This window comes from Procambarus clarkii, chromosome 30 (genome assembly GCF_040958095.1).
Source record: "Procambarus clarkii isolate CNS0578487 chromosome 30, FALCON_Pclarkii_2.0, whole genome shotgun sequence".
In the NCBI taxonomy this organism is placed as follows: Eukaryota; Metazoa; Arthropoda; class Malacostraca; order Decapoda; family Cambaridae; genus Procambarus; species Procambarus clarkii.
The window spans coordinates 25,643,467-25,665,557 of record NC_091179.1 but is presented as its reverse complement, the minus strand read 5'-3'; the positions used below and the strand labels follow the sequence as shown (position 1 = coordinate 25,665,557).

General features: G+C 47.4%; 1 protein-coding gene across 4 annotated transcripts in view; it reads right to left on the bottom strand.

The window, feature by feature from the left end:
* The window catches only part of rols (rolling pebbles), a 117,842-nt gene extending 106,980 nt beyond the window's left edge, over positions 1-10,862 (bottom strand). For 3 of the 4 annotated variants that reach the window (XM_045754201.2, XM_069334067.1, XM_069334066.1), the window contains exon 1: positions 10,408-10,862. In XM_045754201.2, coding sequence (XP_045610157.2) covers positions 10,408-10,459 — 52 coding nt within the window. In that variant the 5' untranslated portion in view covers positions 10,460-10,862. The remainder of the gene's footprint in view (positions 1-10,407) is intronic. The other variant, XM_069334068.1, reaches the window with a different exon arrangement.
* Between the last annotated feature and the right edge of the window lie 11,229 nt (positions 10,863-22,091).

Sequence of the window (22,091 nt, the reverse complement as noted above, 5' to 3'; positions counted from 1 at the left end):
AAGTTACATTGGGTTTATGCGAGTACATAGCATGATGTGTTTACATTCTTGTAGAGCCACTAGTACTCACTAGTGTGTTCAGTCGGGTGAGATTGTAGGCAGTTTTACTGAGCCATTTATCATACAAGGAGCCAGTTGGTGTGCTCGTCAGTAACACTCGACACTCGTCAGTAACACTCGACACTCGTCAGTAACACTCGTCAGTACACTCGACACTCGTCAGTAACACTCGACACTCGTCAGTAACACTCGACACTCGTCAGTAACACTCGACACTCGTCAGTAACACTCGTCAGTACACTCGACACTCGTCAGTAACACTCGACACTCGTCAGTAACACTCGACACTCGTCAGTAACACTCGTCAGTACACTCGACACTCGTCAGTAACACTCGACACTCGTCAGTAACACTCGACACTCGTCAGTAACACTCGACACTCGTCAGTAACACTCGACACTCGTCAGTAACACTCGACACTCGTCAGTAACACTCGACACTCGTCAGTAACACTCGTCAGTAACACTCGACACTCGTCAGTAACACTCGTCAGTAACACTCGTCAGTAACACTCGTCAGTAACACTCGACACCCGTCAGTAACACTCGTCAGTAACACTCGACACTCGTCAGTAACACTCGACACTCGTCAGTAACACTCGACACTCGTCAGTACACTCGACACTCGTCAGTAACACTCGTCAGTAACACTCGACACTCGTCAGTAACACTCGACACTCGTCAGTAACACTCGACACTCGTCAGTAACACTCGACACTCGTCAGTAACACTCGTCAGTAACACTCGACACTCGTCAGTAACACTCGTCAGTACACTCGACACTCGTCAGTAACACTCGACACTCGTCAGTAACACTCGACACTCGTCAGTAACACTCGACACTCGTCAGTAACACTCGACACTCGTCAGTAACACTCGACACTCGTCAGTAACACTCGACACTCGCCAGTAACACTCGTCAGTAACACTCGACACTCGTCAGTAACACTCGACACTCGTCAGTAACACTCGTCAGTAACACTCGACACTCGTCAGTAACACTCGACACTCGTCAGTAACACTCGACACTCGTCAGTAACACTCGACACTCGTCAGTAACACTCGTCAGTACACTCGACACTCGTCAGTAACACTCGTCAGTAACACTCGACACTCGTCAGTAACACTCGACACTCGTCAGTAACACTCGACACTCGTCAGTAACACTCGACACTCGTCAGTAACACTCGTCAGTACACTCGACACTCGTCAGTAACACTCGACTCTCGTCAGTAACACTCGTCAGTACACTCGACACTCGTCAGTAACACTCGACACTCGTCAGTAACACTCGACACTCGTCAGTAAAGTATTAACAGCCCAACATAACTTGTCAGGTGTCCAACAGCTGAGTAACGCTGGACATGTGAGGCTCTCGTAGGATCTTAATACAAACTTGCATAAAACTGCGTTATCACCTCCATTAAATCTTGGCCCTCCTTAATGTTATTTATTTGATCTTGATACAAATCTTAGTTTACCTCTTGTGAATTGTCTCTTAAGGTCAGTCGTGTACTAAAATATAAACACCTCTCACAGCACTTGACAAATAACATAACATTCATTCATTCTTGAATGAATCTTTAAAATACTAAAGCCTTAAACAAAGAAAACGGGATATGCTCTCTGATGTACTTATTCACGGTGATTTTAAAAGGCGAGACGACTTGGTTAGTGATGTCTCTACTGTGTGTCAGGCTCCAGCTGGGGCTAGCCTGGGCCTCGGTGAGGCAGGGTAGGAAGGTGAGGCAGGGCCAGGCAGGTGAGGCAGGGCCAGGCAGGTGAGGCAGGGCCAGGTAGGTGAGGCAGGGTAGGGAGGTGAGGCAGGACCAGGCAGGTGAGACAGGGCCAGGCAGGTGAGGCAGGGCCAGGCAGGTGAGGCAGGGCCAGGCAGGTGAGGCAGGGTAGGGAGGTGAGGCAGGACCAGGCAGGTGAGTCAGGGCCAGGCAGGTAATATGGTGTGTGGCAAACCAAGAGTTATATACCAGTAGGTGAAGAAAAAGCTATTATTTGTTCAGATCTGAAACCTATGTTTATGGGCAGCACCAAACGTGGACCAGACTGTGCGACACAGTGGTTGCCAGGATCAGGTTGGGTTACCGTTACCAGTGGCAGGTGGCTACCGTTACCTGTGGCAGGTGGCTACCGTTACCTGTGGCAGGTGGCTACAGGTGACGGATCTCCCAATCCTGAGCACTCCAGGTGCAAACTCTGTGAGCAGGAACTGCGGCATGATCTCCCACACTACATCTGGTTGATACCTGGTTGATGGGGTTCTGGGAATTCTTCTACTCCCCAAGCCCGGCCCGAGGCCAGGCTTGACTTGTGAGAGTTTGGTCCACTAGGCTGTTGCTTGGAGCGGCTCGCAGGCCCACATACCCACCACAGCCCGGTTGGTCCGGCACTCCTTGGAGGAATAAATCTAGTTTCCTCTTGAAGATGTCAACGGTTGTTCCGGCAATATTTCTTATACTTGCTGGGAGGACGTTGAACAACCGTGGACCTCTGATGTTTATACAGTGTTCTCTGATTGTGCCTATGGCACCTCTGCTCTTCACTGGTTCTATTCTGCATTTTCTTCCATGTCGTTCACTCCAGTACGTTGTTATTTTACTGTGTAGATTTGGTACTTGGCCCTCCAGTATCTTCCAGGTGTATATTATTTGATATCTCTCTCGTCTTCTTTCTAGTGAGTACATTTGGAGGGCTTTGAGACGATCCAATAATTTAGGTGCTTTATTGCGTCTATGCGTGCATCACCGAATGCCCTGTTATTAGACCATTCAGACCCGTTGGCATGAGGTACCTGGAGCTTTGCAATTACTTTATTCACTCTTGTGTTGATGATGATATCCTCATAATGCACCCAAAATTTGCCAGTGCAGACTACTTATCACATGCCTCTGTATGACTAACCATCCTGTGTGATGGGAACTTTAGCATCACGTAGCTAGTTTTGTGACACACTGTACTTCCCTTCATATTGTCTAGGGGCAGCTGCACAAATGCAGATATACCCAAATGTGTTAATAAAAAAAAAAAAACTATTTTTACGGCTCGAGGTCGAGGTCCAGGAGTTAGCGTTAGACACAAACTGTGTAACACTTCATATTGTCTACGATTGCAATATAGACCACCATCTACTAGAGTATGTCAATATAAAATCACAGAAGCCCTAGAAGAAAAGCAAAATGCAGATGTTGTATACACAGACTTTGCAAAGGCGTTCGACAAATGTGACCATGGGGTGATAGCTCACAAAATGAAGTCAATGGGAATAACTTGGTAAAGTAGGACGCTGGATACTCAATTTCCTGTCGAACAGAACACAAAGAGTAACAGTCAATCTAATAAAATCGAGTTCAAGCGATGTTAAAAGCTCTGTACCTCAAGGTACAGTCCTTGCACCGCTACTGTTCCTTATTCTCATATCAGATATAGACAAAAATACAAGTCAAGTCAGTCTTGACTTGACTTCGAAGGGTGACAGCTTCGTGTCACCCTTCGCAGATGACACAAAAATCAGCATGAAAATTACCTCTGCTGAAGACATTGAAAAATTACAAGCAGATGTCAACAAAGTTTTCGATTGGGAAGCAGAAAATAACATGATGTTTAACAGTGATAAATTTCAGGTACTCAGGTACGGCAGAAATGAGGATCTGAAACATAATACAGGGTACAAAACACAATCGAATCTTCCCATAGTAGAAAAACAGCATGTCAAGGATTTGGGAATAATGATGTCCGACGATCTGACGTTTAGGGAGCATAACCAAGCAAATATCGCGACAGCCAGAAAAATGATCGGATGGATTACGAGAACTTTCAAATCCAGGGATCCCATCACAATGGTTGTACTCTTCAAGTCACTTGTCTTGTCCCGTCTCGAGTACTGCTCAGTACTCACTTCCCCCATCAGAGCAGGAGAGATTGCTGAAATAGAGGGAATACAGAGAACATATACGGCAAACATAGACGAGATAAAACACCTAAATTATTGGGATCGTCTCAAAGCTCTCCAAATGTACTCTCTAGAAAGGAGACGAGAAATACCAAATAATATACACATAAAAAATACTGGAGGGTCAGGTCCCAAATCTACACAGTAAAATAACAACATACTGGAGTGAACGATATGGAAGAAAATGCAAGATTGAGCCAGTGAAGAGCAGAGGTGCCATAGGCACAATCAGAGAACACTGTATAAACATCAGAGGTCCGCGGTTGTTCAACGTCCTCCCAGCGACTATAAGAAATATTGCCGGAACAACCGTGGACATCTTCAAGAGAAAACTGGACTGTTTTCTAAGAGAAGTTCCGGATCAGCCGGGCTGTGGTGGGTATGTGGGCCTGCGGGTCGCTCCAAGCAACAGCCTGGTGGACCAAACTCTCACAAGTCAAGCCTGGCCTCGGGCCGGGCTAGGGGAGTAGAAGAACTCCCAGAACCCCATCAAGCAGGTAATCTTCTTGGGTTATCTTGGGTTATCAAGCAGATAAAGGAGGAGGGGGGGCAAGGGAGATTCTCATGTGATGTTAACCTGCTTGATACCTGGTTGATACCTGGTTGATGGGGTTCTGGGAGTTCTTCTACTCCCCAAGCCCGGCCCGAGGCCAGGCTTGACTTGTGAGAGTCTGTTAAAGATATCAACTAAGCTGAGACGCCTGTGGCAGGTGGCTACAGGTAAACACTCCAGGTGCTACCTGTGGCAGGTGGCTACAGGTGTTAACTGTGGCAGGTGGCTACAGGTAAACACTCCAGGTGTTACCTATAACAGGTGGCTACAGGTAAACACTCCAGGTACAACCTCACCAGGCAGCAACTGGGTCATACTCCCCAACATTATATTCTTGAATGTTCAGTCAATGAACCTTTAGCAGACCTGCCTGTGCGAGATGCCTAGATATCCTCAATTATCTCAGAGCCTCGGCTATCCCTCCTTGTGTGGCGGGTCCCTCTGACTCCCTGCGGGCCCAGTATGACCAACCATCCTGCAGGATGAGGCTCTTACTTCTACCAACTCACCCTATAATTAAATGTAGCTGCATTAATACCGTTGTACCCTCTGTGGTTTCAGGGTTGAAAGCCCGACTAGGAATATAATGTGAACAAGAGGCTTTCCAGACCTGGGAGGCCTAGTCGGAGACAGGGCCGCGAGGCTGTTGATCCCCGGAAGGTGCACAAGGTAGGTAGAAAGAGTAGACATCATAGTAGAGCCTTGAAGAGCTTCACCTGCTTGAGCAAGCCCGTGAGCTCCTGCCTGTAGAGAGGTTACCTCCCTGGGAGGATGACTCATGCAAGATCATCATCAATGAAATGGCAATGAAAAAATCCAACATGATACCACAAGAAATGAGGCACAAGTATCTCGAGGACATTTATAAAGAAGCCAGAGATGAACTAGATCAAATCTACACTGACGGGTCATCTAATCCTATCAATGGCAGGGCTGGTGCAGCATACACGGTAATCAAGGATAATACCTTCCAACGCAGAAATGAAGAAAAAGCACGCATTGAGAACTATGCCTCTTCAACGCAAGCAGAGCTAACTGCCATTGTTATGGCGTTAAGGTTTCTTGAACGGAACACTAATGGTGCAGTGATTTGCACCGATTCAAAAGCAGCACTGCAAAGCCTAAGTAAAAATCAGGCAGAAAATCTTGCAATAGTCGCTGAAATCAAGAGAGCTGTGAGAGTACTTACCAATCAGGGAAGAGTCATCAAGTTTCTGTGGATCCCCTCCCATGTTGGAATATGTGGGAATGAACGAGCAGATGTGCTGGCTGCTGAAGGCGCTGAAGGAGACCATATTGAATACTTCATACCCAAGACTCAACTACAAATTAGAGGTATTATCAGGCAACATCACCGTGACAAGGTAACTGAGGAAAGGAGGATAGAAGCACAAACCAGTGAATCTGTACGATGGTACAACATGGTTGCAGCTGGCAATCCCAATCAGTATGGCCGAAGAGGAGGACGACGAGTGAGAGAATCTGTAATAGCGAGAATCCGTCTTGGATACAAATATCCATGGAGATTTGGAATGGAAACAACAGTTGATCAGCGAAGTTGCAGAATCTGTGGTGAGAGTGATGGACACCGCCTTGACCACTATCTACGTGAATGTGAACACCTGAGAGACATTAGAACTATGTGTAGAATAATAAACCCCACATTGTTTGAGTTAGGAAAACACTATTTGTCAAATATTGATACTGTTCTTAAAAGATTTCCCCATTTTGCACCCGCAAGATAACGTAAGCTTTTAAGGGTTGATAAATGTTAATCTTCTTGTTTGAGGAGCTGTTCACTTGAGACAGTTAAGCAAGTCCCAGCTGTGTCTGGGTACAAGTGACAGGATGAACAACCCAGCGGGTTTTCTTCCTATTGGGGAGTGTTGTACATTCTGCTATGGCGGTATGTTCACTCACAAGATGAGTGGCGCTGCCCAATAAACTCGCCCCTCGGGGCAAAATTTAAAAAATTTAAAAAAAATCATAGTAGAGGTAGACACACCCTCACAGTCACGAACACATTCACCAACAGGGTGACATCTGAACGAACCTATTGAGGTCTCTACCTAGCCAGACCTAACCTATCTTTGCCTATCATCATGTTCATGTAGAGCGACTTGTCCTGATACCCAGACAGGGGGGGGGGGAGTGGTAGCCAAGGACAAGAGCACGTTGGGTAGGGAAGGATGGCCCTGGGTATGTGGTGTGAGTAGGCGTAGAGGGCCCTGGGTACGTGGTCTGACTAGAGGGCCCTGGGTACGTGGTGTGACTAGAGGGCCCTGGGTACGTGGTGTGACTAGAGGGCCCTGGGTACGTGGTGTGACTAGAGGGCCCTGGGTACGTGGTGTGACTAGAGGGCCCTGGGTACGTGGTGTGACTAGAGGGCCCTGGGTACGTGGTGTGACTAGAGGGCCCTGGGTACGTAGTCTGACTAGAAGGCCCTGGGTACGTAGTCTGACTAGAGGGCCCTGGGTACGTGGTGTGACTAGAGGGCCCTGGGTACGTGGTGTGACTAGAGGGCCCTGGGTACGTGGTGTGACTAGAGGGCCCTGGGTACGTGGTGTGACTAGAGGGCCCTGGGTACGTAGTCTGACTAGAGGGCCCTGGGTACGTAGTCTGACTAGAGGGCCCTGGGTACGCGATCAGGGCAGCCAAGTGGCCCCTTGGCAGGTGAAGCCGCCGTAGAACACTCGCACCTGGTCTCAGGAGTGAGTGGAGCCTCCAAGACGTATAATCTTGTAAGGTCTGAGACCATAACAATCGCTCACCACCTGTACCAGGAACGACGGCCGCCACAACAAGTCACAAGGATATTATACCAACACATTGGGCCCCTGCAAGCAACAGCCTGGTGGACCCAGCTCTCACATGTCAAGCCTGGCCTCGGGCCGGGCTTGGGTAGATGAACTCCCAGAACACCATCAAGCAGGTATCATTTCAGGGATAGTGTGGCTAGTGTGTGATATAACCTCACCAACAACACTGTGATATAACCTCGCCAGGAACAGTGGTATAACCTCGCCAGCAACAGTGGTATAACCTCGCCAGCAACAGTGTGATATAACCTCGCCAGCAACAGTGGTATAACCTCGCCAGCAACAGTGGTATAACCTCGCCAGCAAGTGTGGTATAACCTCGCCAACAACAGTGTGATATAACCTCGCCAGCAACAGTGGTATAACCTCGCCAGCAAGTGTGGTATAACCTCGCCAACAACAGTGTGATATAACCTCGCCAGCAACAGTGGTATAACCTTGCCAGCAACAGTGTGATATAACCTCGCCAGCAACAGTGGTATAACCTCACCAGCAAGTGTGGTATAACCTCACCAACAAGTGTGGTATAACCTCACCAGCAACAGTGTGGTATAACCTCACCAGCAACAGTGTGGTATAACCTCACCAGCAACAGTGTGGTATAACCTCACCAGCAACAGTGTGGTATAACCTCACCAGCAACAGTGTGGTATAACCTCACCAGCAACAGTGTGGTATAACCTCACCAGCAACAGTGTGGTATAACCTCACCAACAACAGTGTGGTATAACCTCACCAGCAACAGTGTGGTATAACCTCACCAACAACAGTGTGGTATAACCTCACCAGCAACAGTGTGGTATAACCTCACCAACAAGTGTGGTATAACCTCACCAACAGTGTGGTATAACCTCACCAACAAGTGTGGTATAACCTCACCAACAACAGTGTGGTATAACCTCACCAACAAGTGTGGTATAACCTCACCAACAAGTGTGGTATAACCTCACCAACAGTGTGGTATAACCTCACCAACAAGTGTGGTATAACCTCACCAACAGTGTGGTATAACCTCACCAACACTGTGATATAACCTCACCAAAACTGTGGTATAACCTCACCAACACTGTGATATAACCTCACCAAAACTGTGGTATAACCTCACCAACACTGTGATATAACCTCACCAACAGTGTGGTATAACCTCACCAACAGTGTGGTATAACCTCACCAACAAGTGTGGTATAACCTCACCAACACTGTGGTATAACCTCACCAACACTGTAATATAACCTCAACAAAACACTGTGGTATAACCTCACCAACAGTGTGGTATAACCTCACCAACAGTGTGGTATAACCTCGCCACCACTGTGGTATAACCTCAGCAACAACAGTGTGGTATAACCTCACCAACACTGTGGTATAACCTCAGCAACAACAAGTGTGGTATATCCTCACCAACACTGTGGTATAACCTCACCAACACTGTAATATAACCTCAACAAAACACTGTGGTATAACCTCACCAACAGTGTGGTATAACCTCACCAACAGTGTGGTATAACCTCGCCACCACTGTGGTATAACCTCAGCAACAACAGTGTGGTATAACCTCACCAACACTGTGGTATAACCTCAGCAACAACAAGTGTGGTATATCCTCACCAACACTGTGGTATAACCTCACCAACAGTGTGGTATAACCTCACCAACAGTGTGGTATAACCTCGCCACCACTGTGGTATAACCTCAGCAACAACAGTGTGGTATAACCTCACCAACACTGTGGTATAACCTCAGCAACAACAAGTGTGGTATAACCTCACCAACACTGTGGCATAACCTCACCAACACTGGTATAACCTCACCAACACTGGTATAACCTCACCAACAAGTGTGGTATAACCTCACCAACACTGGTATAACCTCACCAACAACACTAGTATAACATCACCAACACTGTGGTATAACCTCACTAACACTGGTATAACCTCACCAACACTGGTATAACCTCACCAACACCTTACCTTGAGGTTACCTTGAGATGATTTCGGGGCTTTAGTGTCCCTGCGGCCCGGTCCTCGACCAGGCCTCCACCCCCAGGAAGCAGCCCGTGACAGCTGACTAACACCCAGGTACCTATTTTACTGCTAGGTAACAGGGGCATAGGGTGAAAGAAACTCTGCCCATTGTTTCTCGCCGGCGCCTGGGATCGAACCCAGGACCACAGGATCACAAGTCCAGTGTGCTGTCCGCTCGGCCGACCGGCTCCCGACACTGGTATAACCTCACCAGCAACAGTGTGGTATAACCTCACCAATACTGGTATAACCTAACCAACAACACTGGTATAACCTCACCAACACTGGTATAACCTCACCAACACTGGTATAACCTAACCAACAACACTGGTATAACCTCACCAACACTGGTATAACCTCACCAACAACACTGGCATAACCTCACCAACAACACTGGTATAACCTCACCAACAATGGTATAACCTCACCAACACTGGTATAACCTCACCAACAACACTGGCATAACCTCACCAACAACACTGGTATAACCTAACCAACAACACTGGTATAACCTCACCAACACTGGCATAACCTCACCAACACTGGTATAACCTCACCAACAACACTGGTATAACCTCACCAACACTGGTATAACCTCACCAACAACACTGGTATAACCTCACCAACACTGGTATAACCTCACCAACACTGGCATAACCTCACCAACAACACTGGTATAACCTCACCAACACTGGTATAACCTCACCAACAACACTGGTATAACTTCACCAACACTGGTATAACCTCACCAACAACACTGGTATAACCTCACCAACAACACTGGTATAACTTCACCAACACTGGTATAACCTCACCAACACTGGCATAACCTCACCAACAACACTGGTATAACCTCACCAACACTGGTATAACCTCACCAACAACACTGGTATAACCTCACCAACAACACTGGTATAACTTCACCAACACTGGTATAACCTCACCAACAACACTGGCATAACCTCACCAACAACAAGGGTTGTCTTACCTTCAGTAGGAGGTGTTGGGGTCTTACTCCTGGTTAAGAAGTCCTTCACCATGGTGGGGGTCTGGGCGTACGACACCTCGTGACAATACGGTGTATCGTAAGTCTATACGAGCGAGAACATGATGACACCAGGAATGACTAGAGTAACTATGGCTATATCACAGCTTAACTACTTAAATATTTCTTAAATCACACACACTTCTAATCTTTCTTGTTATCAATGTTTACTTCCTCACATTAACACTTTTTGTCTTACACACGTATAGAAATATACACCTCACTTGGATGCGTATCACTTATAAAGTACACTGTTCGAAGTGAGTTTCATGGTATATAATAAGTAGGGCACACTTTAATAGAAAATCCTTCGCAGTGGAAAGTTGCCTAACCTCGTCCATCTTAAAGGGCAGCAACACACACCCTCTCCCGTCCGTCCTCCCTACTCGACTGACTTTCTGTTCATTCAGTGATCCCGTATCCCCCCCGCGGTACCCATGACGTCACCAAGCTCCGCCCACTTCTTGGCCACTCAGCGAGCGTGGCCACACATGTAAACAACCAACATTATAAGGATATCGCTCGCAGTGGCCAGTGTGGAGGAGACTCATGACACTCTCAAGAGTGAAATTAAGACCAATATAACTGGATATCTCCAACCACGTTATTGTCACTCATCGTTGGCAATGTAACTCAAAGTTACCCTACGCGGGATACTATTTTGAGAACGCGTTAATGGAGGTATTAATACCTCCGTTAATGCTTTCTATTGCATGGAGGGAGAGAGAGGGGGAGAGGGAGGATGCTACATGTGTCCCAGGTGTCTATGCTACATGTGTCCCAGCTGTGTATGCTACACGTGTCCCAGCTGTCTATGCTACACGTGTCCCAGCTGTCATATGCTACATGTGTCCCAGGTGTCTATGCTACACGTGTCCCAGCTGTCATATGCTACATGTGTCCCAGCTGTGTATGCTACACGTGTCCCAGCTGTGTATGCTACACGTGTCCCAGCTGTGTATGCTACACGTGTCCCAGCTGTGTATGCTACAAGTGTCCCAGCTGTCATATGCTACACGTGTCCCAGCTGTCATATGCTACAAGTGTCCCAGCTGTCATATGCTACAAGTGTCCCAGCTGTCATATGCTACACGTGTCCCAGCTGTGTATGCTACACGTGTCCCAGCTGTGTATGCTACACGTGTCCCAGCTGTGTATGCTACACGTGTCCCAGCTGTGTATGCTACAAGTGTCCCAGCTGTCATATGCTACAAGTGTCCCAGCTGTCATATGCTACAAGTGTCCCAGCTGTCATATGCTACACGTGTCCCAGCTGTGTATGCTACACGTGTCCCAGCTGTGTATGCTACACGTGTCCCAGCTGTGTATGCTACACGTGTCCCAGCTGTGTATGCTACACGTGTCCCAGCTGTGTATGCTACACGTGTCCCAGCTGTGTATGCTACAAGTGTCACAGCTGTCATGCTACAAGTGTCCCAGCTGTCATATGCTACAAGTGTCCAAGCTGTCATATGCTACAAGTGTCCCAGCTGTCATATGCTACAAGTGTCCCAGCTGTCATATGCTACACGTGTCACAGCTGTCTATGCTACACGTGTCCCAGCTGTATATGCTACACGTGTCCCAGCTGTGTATGCTACACGTGTCCCAGCTGTGTATGCTACACTTGTCCCAGCTGTCATATGCTACACGTGTCCCAGCTGTGTATGCTACACTTGTCCCAGCTGTCATATGCTACACGTGTCCCAGCTGTGTATGCTACACGTGTCCCAGCTGTGTATGCTACACGTGTCCCAGCTGTGTATGCTACAAGTGTCCCAGCTGTCATATGCTACACGTGTCCCAGCTGTCATATGCTACAAGTGTCCCAGCTGTCATATGCTACAAGTGTCCCAGCTGTCATATGCTACACGTGTCCCAGCTGTGTATGCTACACGTGTCCCAGCTGTGTATGCTACACGTGTCCCAGCTGTGTATGCTACACGTGTCCCAGCTGTGTATGCTACAAGTGTCCCAGCTGTCATATGCTACAAGTGTCCCAGCTGTCATATGCTACAAGTGTCCCAGCTGTCATATGCTACACGTGTCCCAGCTGTGTATGCTACACGTGTCCCAGCTGTGTATGCTACACGTGTCCCAGCTGTGTATGCTACACGTGTCCCAGCTGTGTATGCTACACGTGTCCCAGCTGTGTATGCTACACGTGTCCCAGCTGTGTATGCTACACGTGTCACAGCTGTCATGCTACAAGTGTCCCAGCTGTCATATGCTACAAGTGTCCAAGCTGTCATATGCTACAAGTGTCCCAGCTGTCATATGCTACAAGTGTCCCAGCTGTCATATGCTACACGTGTCACAGCTGTCTATGCTACACGTGTCCCAGCTGTATATGCTACACGTGTCCCAGCTGTGTATGCTACACGTGTCCCAGCTGTGTATGCTACACTTGTCCCAGCTGTCATATGCTACACGTGTCCCAGCTGTGTATGCTACACTTGTCCCAGCTGTCATATGCTACACGTGTCCCAACTGTATATGCTACACTTGTCCCAGCTGTGTATGCTACACGTGTCCCAGCTGTGTATGCTACACGTGTCCCAGCTGTCATATGCTACACGTGTCCCAGCTGTGTATGCTACACGTGTCCCAGCTGTCTATGCTACACGTGTCCCAGCTGTCTATGCTACACGTGTCCCAGCTGTGTATGCTACACGTGTCCCAGCTGTGTATGCTACACGTGTCCCAACTGTATATGCTACACGTGTCCCAGCTGTGTATGCTACACGTGTCCCAGCTGTGTATGCTACACGTGTCCCAGCTGTGTATGCTACACGTGTCCCAGCTGTATATGCTACACGTGTCCCAGCTGTGTATGCTACAAGTGTCCCAGCTGTATATGCTACACGTGTCCCAGCTGTCTATGCTACAAGTGTCCCAGCTGTATATGCTACACGTGTCCCAGCTGTGTATGCTACACGTGTCCCAGGTGTCTATGCTACACGTGTCCCAGCTGTGTATGCTACACGTGTCCCAGCTGTCATATGGTACAACAGTACATTCATTACTTAAAGTGAGTCAATATAGTGGCAGCAGTGAGAATAAGGGTGTGAGGAACCCAGCCATAAGTACCATGAGTAAGCATGAGGTTGAAATTGAAATTGAAATAAGTTTATTGAGGTAAAATACACACAAAGGGATGAGGTAGCTCAAGCTATTCTCACCCCGTTGCATGAGGTAGCAAGAGGAAGATTCCTCATCTTTCCTCACCTAGACACAGGTGAGGACGGAAGGTAGTGGACCTACAAGGGCCAGCAAGACAAGGTATTTCTTATTACGACCACCATCAGCGGCCAGTGTTGTCATGTCACTCACTGTCATCACTCACTGTCATCACCTTCACTCGCAGCATCGTAGCCTCAGCCGCCGACCCTCTCCTGAAAGAGAAGATTTACCGACACAACAGTCTGTCGTTCCTGCTCTTGCTCGTCTGTTCCTCGAAGCCTCTCCTTCTATTCTCTTATTCCGCTTACTGTCCTCTTCCCAGCTGCGGGCTGCTTGTATCAGGCTTCCTGACGACTCCCGCAGTAGCCGGCTCTTATCCGGCTGGAGTGTGGGACGCTGGCCGGCTACAGTGTCGTGGGTATCAGGCTTCCTGACGACTCCCGCAGTAGCCGGCTCTTATCCGGCTGGAGTGTGGGACGCTGGCCGGCTACAGTGTTGTGGGTATCAGGCTTCCTGACGACTCCCGCAGTAGCCGGCTCTTATCCGGCTGGAGTGTGCGACGCTGGCCGGCTACAGTGTTGTGGAGGCATTATGTACTCACCGTCCAGAAGCCGCGCTGGTCTAGTCTGAAGGCCACTTCAGCTAGAAGCGTTACTCGCCACTTAAGATATCCTCCACCTTACATGATAACGATAGTGACCCTGGCCTGTAGTGAGCGTGTGTGTGTACTAACCTAGTTGTATTCACCTAGGCCTGACAGCTGAGTGGACAGCGCTTCGGATTCGTAGTCCTGAGGTTCCGGGTTCGATCCCCGGTTGGAGGCGGAGACAAATGGACAAAATGTTTCTTTCCCCCTGATGCCCCTGTTTCCTAGCAGTAAATAGGTACCTGGGAGTTAGACAGCTGCTTCTCGCTGCTTCCTGGGGGTATGTAACAAAAAGGAGGCCTGGTTGAGGACCGGACCGCGGTGACGCTAAGCCCCGAAATCTTCTCAAGATAAACTTAGTTGTGCTAACAATCAGACTAGCACCTCCAAAGGATACCTGATCAACCAGGCTTGACTCGTACGTCAGGCTGCGAGCAGCCGCGTCCAACAGCCTGGTTGATCAGTCCGGCAACCAGGAGGCCTGGTCGACGACCGGGCCGCGGGGACGCTAAGCCCCGGAAGCACCTCAAGGTAACCTCAAGGTAAGGCACTCCTCAACCCTGTACAAGGATGGAGGGAATGTCTGTGAATCCCCCGGAGAGGGACGCCCTCTCCAGGTCTTCCTCCCCCCTACCTCCATCTCCCCCCCCCCCTCCCTCCATCCCCCCAACACCCCCCCCTACCTCCATCTCCCCCCCCCCTCCCTCTCTATAGTGAGCCGCGAGATGGAGGAGGAGCGAGCCAGTGAGGTGCAGCAACACCCTAGAAGAGACTGAGAGAGCCAGACGAAGAACGATGTTTATGGAAACCGCAATAATGAAGGGAAGTGACAAGGAGGTAGTGAAGTAGGAGACAAGGAGAGCAGTGTAGGGTAAGTTCTACACCATGAAGAGTGGGTAAGACAGTGTAGGGTAAGTTCTACACCATGACGAGTGGGTAAGACAGTGTAGGGTAAGTTCTACACCATGACGAGTGGGTAAGACAGTGTAGGGTAAGTTCTACACCATGACTAGTGGGTAAGACAGTGTAGGGTAAGTTCTACACCATGACTAGTGGGTAAGACAGTGTAGGGTAAGACCTACACCATGAAGAGTGGGTAAGACAGTGTAGGGTAAGTTCTACACCATGAAGAGTGGGTAAGACAGTGTAGGGTAAGTTCTACACCATGACGAGTGGGTAAGACAGTGTAGGGTAAGTTCTACACCATGACTAGTGGGTAAGGCAGTGTAGGGTAAGTTCTACACCATGACTAGTGGGTAAGACAGTGTAGGGTAAGTTCTACACCATGAAGAGTGGGTAAGACAGTGTAGGGTAAGTTCTACACCATGAAGAGTGGGTAAGACAGTGTAGGGTAAGTTCTACACCATGAAGAGTGGGTAAGACAGTGTAGGGTAAGTTCTACACCATGAAGAGTGGGAAAGGCAGTGTAGGGTAAGTTCTACACCATGAAGAGTGGGTAAGACAGTGTAGGGTAAGTTCTACACCATGAAGAGTGGGAAAGGCAGTGTAGGGTAAGTTCTACACCATGAAGAGTGGGTAAGACAGTGTAGGGTAAGTTCTACACCATGAAGAGTGGGAAAGGCAGTGTAGGGTAAGTTCTACACCATGAAGAGTGGGTAAGACAGTGTAGGGTAAGTTCTACACCATGAAGAGTGGGAAAGGCAGTGTAGGGTAAGTTCTACACCATGAAGAGTGGGAAAGACAGTGTAGGGTAAGACCTACATCATGACTAGTGGGTAAGACAGTGTAGGGTAAGACCTACACCATGACGAGTGGGTAAGACAGTGTAGGGTAAGACCTACACCATGACGAGTGGGTAAGACAGTGTAGGGTAAGACCTACTCCATGAAGAGTGGGTAAGGCAGTGTAGGGTAAGACCTACACCATGAAGAGTGGGTAAGACAGTGTAGGGTAAGTTCTACACCATGACGAGTGGGGTAAGACAGTGTAGGGTAAGACCTACACCATGACGAGTGGGTAAGGCAGTGTAGGTAAGACCTACACCATGACTAGTGGGTAAGACAGTGTAGGGTAAGTTCTACACCATGACGAGTGGGTAAGACAGTGTAGGGTAAGTTCTACACCATGAAGAGTGGGTAAGGCAGTGTAGGGTAAGACCTACACCATGACGAGTGGGTAAGATAGTGTAGGGTAAGACCTACACCATGACTAGTGGGTAAGACAGTGTAGGGTAAGACCTACACTGTAAAGAGTGGGTAAGACAGTGTAAGGTAAGACCTACACCATGACGAGTGGGTAAGACAGTGTAGGGTAAGACCTACACCGTAAAGAGTGGGTAAGACAGTGTAAGGTAAGACCTACACCGTAAAGAGTGGGTAAGACAGTGTAAGGTAAGACCTACACCATGAAGAGTGGGTAAGACAGTGTAAGGTAAGACCTACACCGTAAAGAGTGGGTAAGACAGTGTAAGGTAAGACCTACACCGTAAAGAGTGGGTAAGACAGTGTAGGGTAAGACCTACACCGTAAAGAGTGGGTAAGACAGTGTAAGGTAAGACCTACACCGTAAAGAGTGGGTAAGACAGTGTAAGGTAAGACCTACACCGTAAAGAGTGGGTAAGACAGTGTAAGGTAAGACCTACACCGTAAAGAGTGGGTAAGGCAGTGTAGGGTAAGACCTACACCGTAAAGAGTGGGTAAGGCAGTGTAAGGTAAGACCTACACCGTAAAGAGTGGGTAAGACAGTGTAAGGTAAGACCTACACCATGACTAGTGGGTAAGACAGTGTAGGGTAAGACCTACACCGTAAAGAGTGGGTAAGGCAGTGTAAGGTAAGACCTACACCGTAAAGAGTGGGTAAGGCAGTGTAGGGTAAGACCTACACCGTAAAGAGTGGGTAAGGCAGTGTAGGGTAAGACCTACACCGTAAAGAGTGGGTAAGGCAGTGTAAGGTAAGACCTACACCGTAAAGAGTGGGTAAGGCAGTGTAGGGTAAGACCTACACCGTAAAGAGTGGGTAAGGCAGTGTAGGGTAAGACCTACACCGTAAAGAGTGGGTAAGGCAGTGTAGGGTAAGACCTACACCGTAAAGAGTGGGTAAGGCAGTGTAGGGTAAGACCTACACCGTAAAGAGTGGGTAAGGCATTGTAAGGTAAGACCTACACCGTAAAGAGTGGGTAAGGCAGTGTAAGGTAAGACCTACCTTGAGGTGCTTCCGGGGCTTAGTGTCCCCGCGGCCCGGTCGTCGACCAGGCCTCCTGAGACCGTAAAGAGTGGGTAAGGCAGTGTAGGGTAAGACCTACACCGTAAAGAGTGGGTAAGGCATCATCAAGACCATTACCTTACATGCCATCATCTATATCTTGTACGAACAGTTTAATTAAATAACTGGCGATACATGAAGCTGTTGTTGTCCGCATGAGTGATGCACGTGGCCCCATGTAACAGTCTGCAGGATCCAGAATCACCCCCCCCCCCAATGCCCTGACTACTCACCCTTTTGATATACATCTGATTTTTGTGTCTTCAAATGCAGGTACCTTACCTTGTGATGGTTCCGAGGATTAATGTCCCCCGAGGCCCGGTCTCTGACCAGGCCTCCTGGTTAGTGATCTGAGCAACCAGACTGTTGAAGAAGGCTGGCGTTCTACGTGTTCACTAGCCTTTGACCAGAGAAGTGTTCTGTTATTCACTTAATTCCTACTGCTCAGGCTAAATATTGTTTCTATTTCAACGATTTTGCTGAGTATTTTATATGTCTTGATCATGGCTCTGTTTATCATTTCTTTCAGTGTTGTTTGATTCCTTTAGTTTATGCACCGCACAATGTTTCCTGTCCAGGCTCTAGCAGCCATGTGTTTATGGTGACATGAGTCACATGTGTGGGGCTCTGTCTCCACCACAGGTACCAGCCTCCACACCTGCCTGTCTCCACCACAGGTACCAGCCTCCACACCTGCCTGTCTCCACCACAGGTACCAGCCTCCACACCTGCCTGTCTCCACCACAGGTACCAGCCTCCACACTTGCCTGTCTCCACCACAGGTACCAGCCTCCACACACCTGCTTGTCTCCACCACAGGTACCAGCCTCCACACACCTGCCTGTCTCCACCACAGGTACCAGCCTCCACACACCTGCTTGTCTCCACCACAGGTACCAGCCTCCACACACCTGCTTGTCTCCACCACAGGTACCAGCCTCCACACACCTGCTTGTCTCCACCACAGGTACCAGCCTCCACACACCTGCTTGTCTCCACCACAGGTACCAGCCTCCACACCTGCCTGTCCCCACCACAGGTACCAGCCTCCACACACCTGCTTGGTTGATACCTGGTTGATACCTGGTTGATGGGGTTCTGGGAGTTCTTCTACTCCCCAAGCCCGGCCCGAGGCCAGGCTCGACTTGTGAGAGTTTGGTCCACCAGGCTGTTGCTTGGAGCGGCCCGCAGGCCCACATACCCACCACAGCCCGGTTGGTCCGGCACTCCTTGGAGGAATAAATCTAGTTTCCTCTTGAAAATTTCCACTGTTGTTCCGGCAATATTTCTTATGCTTGCTGGGAGGACGTTGAACAACCGCGGACCTCTGATGTTTATACAGTGTTCTCTGATTGTGCCTATGGCACCTCTGCTCTTCATTGGTTCTATTCTACATTTTCTTCCATGTCGTTCACTCCAGTACGTTGTTATTTTACTGTGTAGATTTGGTACTTGACCCTCCAGTATCTTCCAGGTGTATATTATTTGATATCTCTCTCGTCTTCTTTCTAGTGAGTACATTTGGAGGGCTTTGAGACGATCCCAATAATTTAGGTGCTTTATTGCGTCTATGCGTGCCGTATATGTTCTCTGTATTCCCTCTATTTCAGCAATCTCTCCTGCTTTGAAGGGGGAAGTGAGTACTGAGCAGTACTCAAGACGGGACAACACAAGTGCCTTGAAGAGTACAACCATTGTGATGGGATCCCTGGATTTGAAAGTTCTCGTAATCCATCCTATCATTTTTCTGGCTGTCGCAATATTTGCTTGGTTATGCTCCTTAAACGTTAGGTCGTCCGACATTATTATTCCCAAATCCTTTACATGCTGTTTTCCTACTATGGGTACATTTGATTGTGTTTTGTACTCTGTATTATGTTTAAGGTCCTCATTTTTACCGTACCTGAGTACCTGGAATTTATCACTGTTAAACATCATGTTATTTTCTGATGCCCAGTCGAAAACTTTATTAATATCAGCTTGAAGTTTTTCAATGTCCTCAGCCGAGGTAATTTTCATACTGATTTTTGTGTCATCTGCAAAGGATGATACGAAGCTGTGACTTGTATTTTTGTCTATATCTGATATGAGAATAAGGAAAAGCAGTGGTGCAAGGACTGTACCCTGAGGTACAGAGCTTTTCACTGCACTTGGACTAGATTTTATATGGTTGACAGTTACTCGCTGAGTCCTGTTTGACAGAAAACTGAGTATCCAGCGTCCTACTTTACCGGTTATTCCCATTGACTTCATTTTGTGTGCTATCACGCCATGGTCACATTTATCGAAGGCCTTTGCGAAGTCCGTGTATATCACATCAGCATTCTGTTTCTCTTCTAATGCCTCAGTGACTTTGTCGTAGTGCTCAAGTAGCTGTGAGAGGCACGATCTTCCCGCTCGAAATCCATGTTGGCCTGGGTTATGAAGGTCATTGGTCTCCATGAAATTGGTGACCTGACTCCTAATCACTCTCTCAAATACTTTTATGATGTGCGATGTTAGTGCAACTGGTCTATAATTTTTTGCCAATGCTTTGCTCCCTCCCTTGTGTAGAGGGGCTATGTCTGCTACTTTAAGTGCATCTGGTATCTCCCCCGTGTCCAAGCTCTTCCTCCACACTATACTGAGTGCCTGTGCTACCGGCACTTTGCATTTCTTTATAAATATTGAATTCCATGAGTCTGGACCTGGGGCCGAGTGCATGGGCATGTTTTCAATTTCTTTTTCAAAATTTAGTGCGCTCGTGTTTATATCAGTTATATTTACCGGGGTTTGAATATCCCGCATAAAGAAAATGTCTGGATCTTCCACCTTCATGTTGTTTATTGGAGTGCTAAACATGTCCTCATACTGCTTTTTTAGGATTTCACTAATTTCTTTGTCATCCTCCGTGTATGAACCTTCACTTGTACGAATAGGTCCAATACTGGCAGTGGTTTTTGCTTTTGATTTCGCATATGAGAAGAAATATTTTGGATTTTTCTTTATTTCCTGAATTGCTTTCTGTTCTAACTGCCTTTCTTCAGTTTCATATGAGTGTTTCAATTTCCGCTCGATTTCTTCAATCTCCCTATTTAAATTATTCCTTCTTTGACGGGAAATTCGTGTCTGCATAAGCAGTTCCGTTATTTTTTTCCTGCGTTTATAGTGTCGTCTGCGTTCTCTTTCTACGTTGGATCTCTTTCTGGCTTTCCTCAAAGGAACATGTTTCAGACAGACTTGATACGCTTCTGAAGTAAGTTTTTCTATTCCTTCTGTAGGACTTGTATTATTTAGAACAGTTCCCCATGGAATGTTTGTAAGTTCCCTGTTTATTATCTCCCAGTCTATCCTTTTATTATTAAAATTGAATTTACTGAATAGCCCCTCTCGCTTTATCAACGTTTTAGGTCTATTCTGAGTATTGATGGTCGTTTGCACTTCAATGAGTTTGTGATCTGAGTATGTGGTATCTGATATCGTAATGTCTCTGATAATGTCTTCATTGTTCGTAAAGACCAGATCTAGAATATTTTAATTTCTCGTTGGCTCCGATATCTGCTGATTGAGTGAAAATTTGTCACAGAATCTAAGTAGTTCTCTAATCTGTGGTTGGTTAGGTCCTGTTAGATTTCCTGGTATAATATTATTGTTTGCTATTTTCCACCTGAGACTAGGCAAGTTGAAGTCACCTAGGAAGATAATATCAGGTATCGGGTTCTCCAAATTATCAAGGCTATTCTCTATTTTGCTTATCTGTTCTGTGAATTCCTCAGCCGTTGCATCTGGCGGTTTGTATATTAGAATAATCACTAAATTTATTTTCTCTATTTTTAATCCAGTACCTCTACCACCTCATTTGTAACGTTTAGGAGCTCCGAGCATACAAGGTCTTCCCTAATATACAGACCCACTCCTCCATGTGACCTAATTTTCCTATCACACCTGTATAGGTTATATCCTGGAATCCAGATCTCACTGTCCAACAATTCCCCTGCATGGGTTTCTGTGAAAGCTCCAAATACTGCATTTGACTCCGTGAGGAGGCCATTTATGAACTGTACTTTGTTGTTTGTTCTTGTTTTCAGTCCTTGTATGTTGGCAAAGATGAATGAGGTTACTCTATTAGTGATAGTTTGAATGGGAGACTTTTTCGGCACGTCCATTAATCGTGGACATAATGAGTTTGTTCTGACCAGTACTGATTGTTGTAGGGCAGTTTTCTGTCGTAGTTGTAGTTCCCTTTCGGTGGGTAATTGTATCTGTAATTCTGGAATGCCAGTGGATCTGTCATCCAGTTCCATACACTCTCCATGCTGCTCCTTTTGAATTCTCTGCCGGTCTGGTATAAAAAATTTATAGAGTTTCCTCCAAATTCATTATCCTGCTTGCCACTCTTTATGTAGCGTTCCGTGCCTTTCACGTGAAAGTGTGGGCAGCTGAGGTCATAGCATTTTCTGTCCTCCAGTGAGGTTTGGCACATGTCAGGATGGAAAAACCTACATATTGATCCAAATCGACACTCACCTTTCCTAAGCATATTTAAACATTTTTTGGGATGTTGGTAACTGCATTCTAATCCTTTCTTATTACCAGC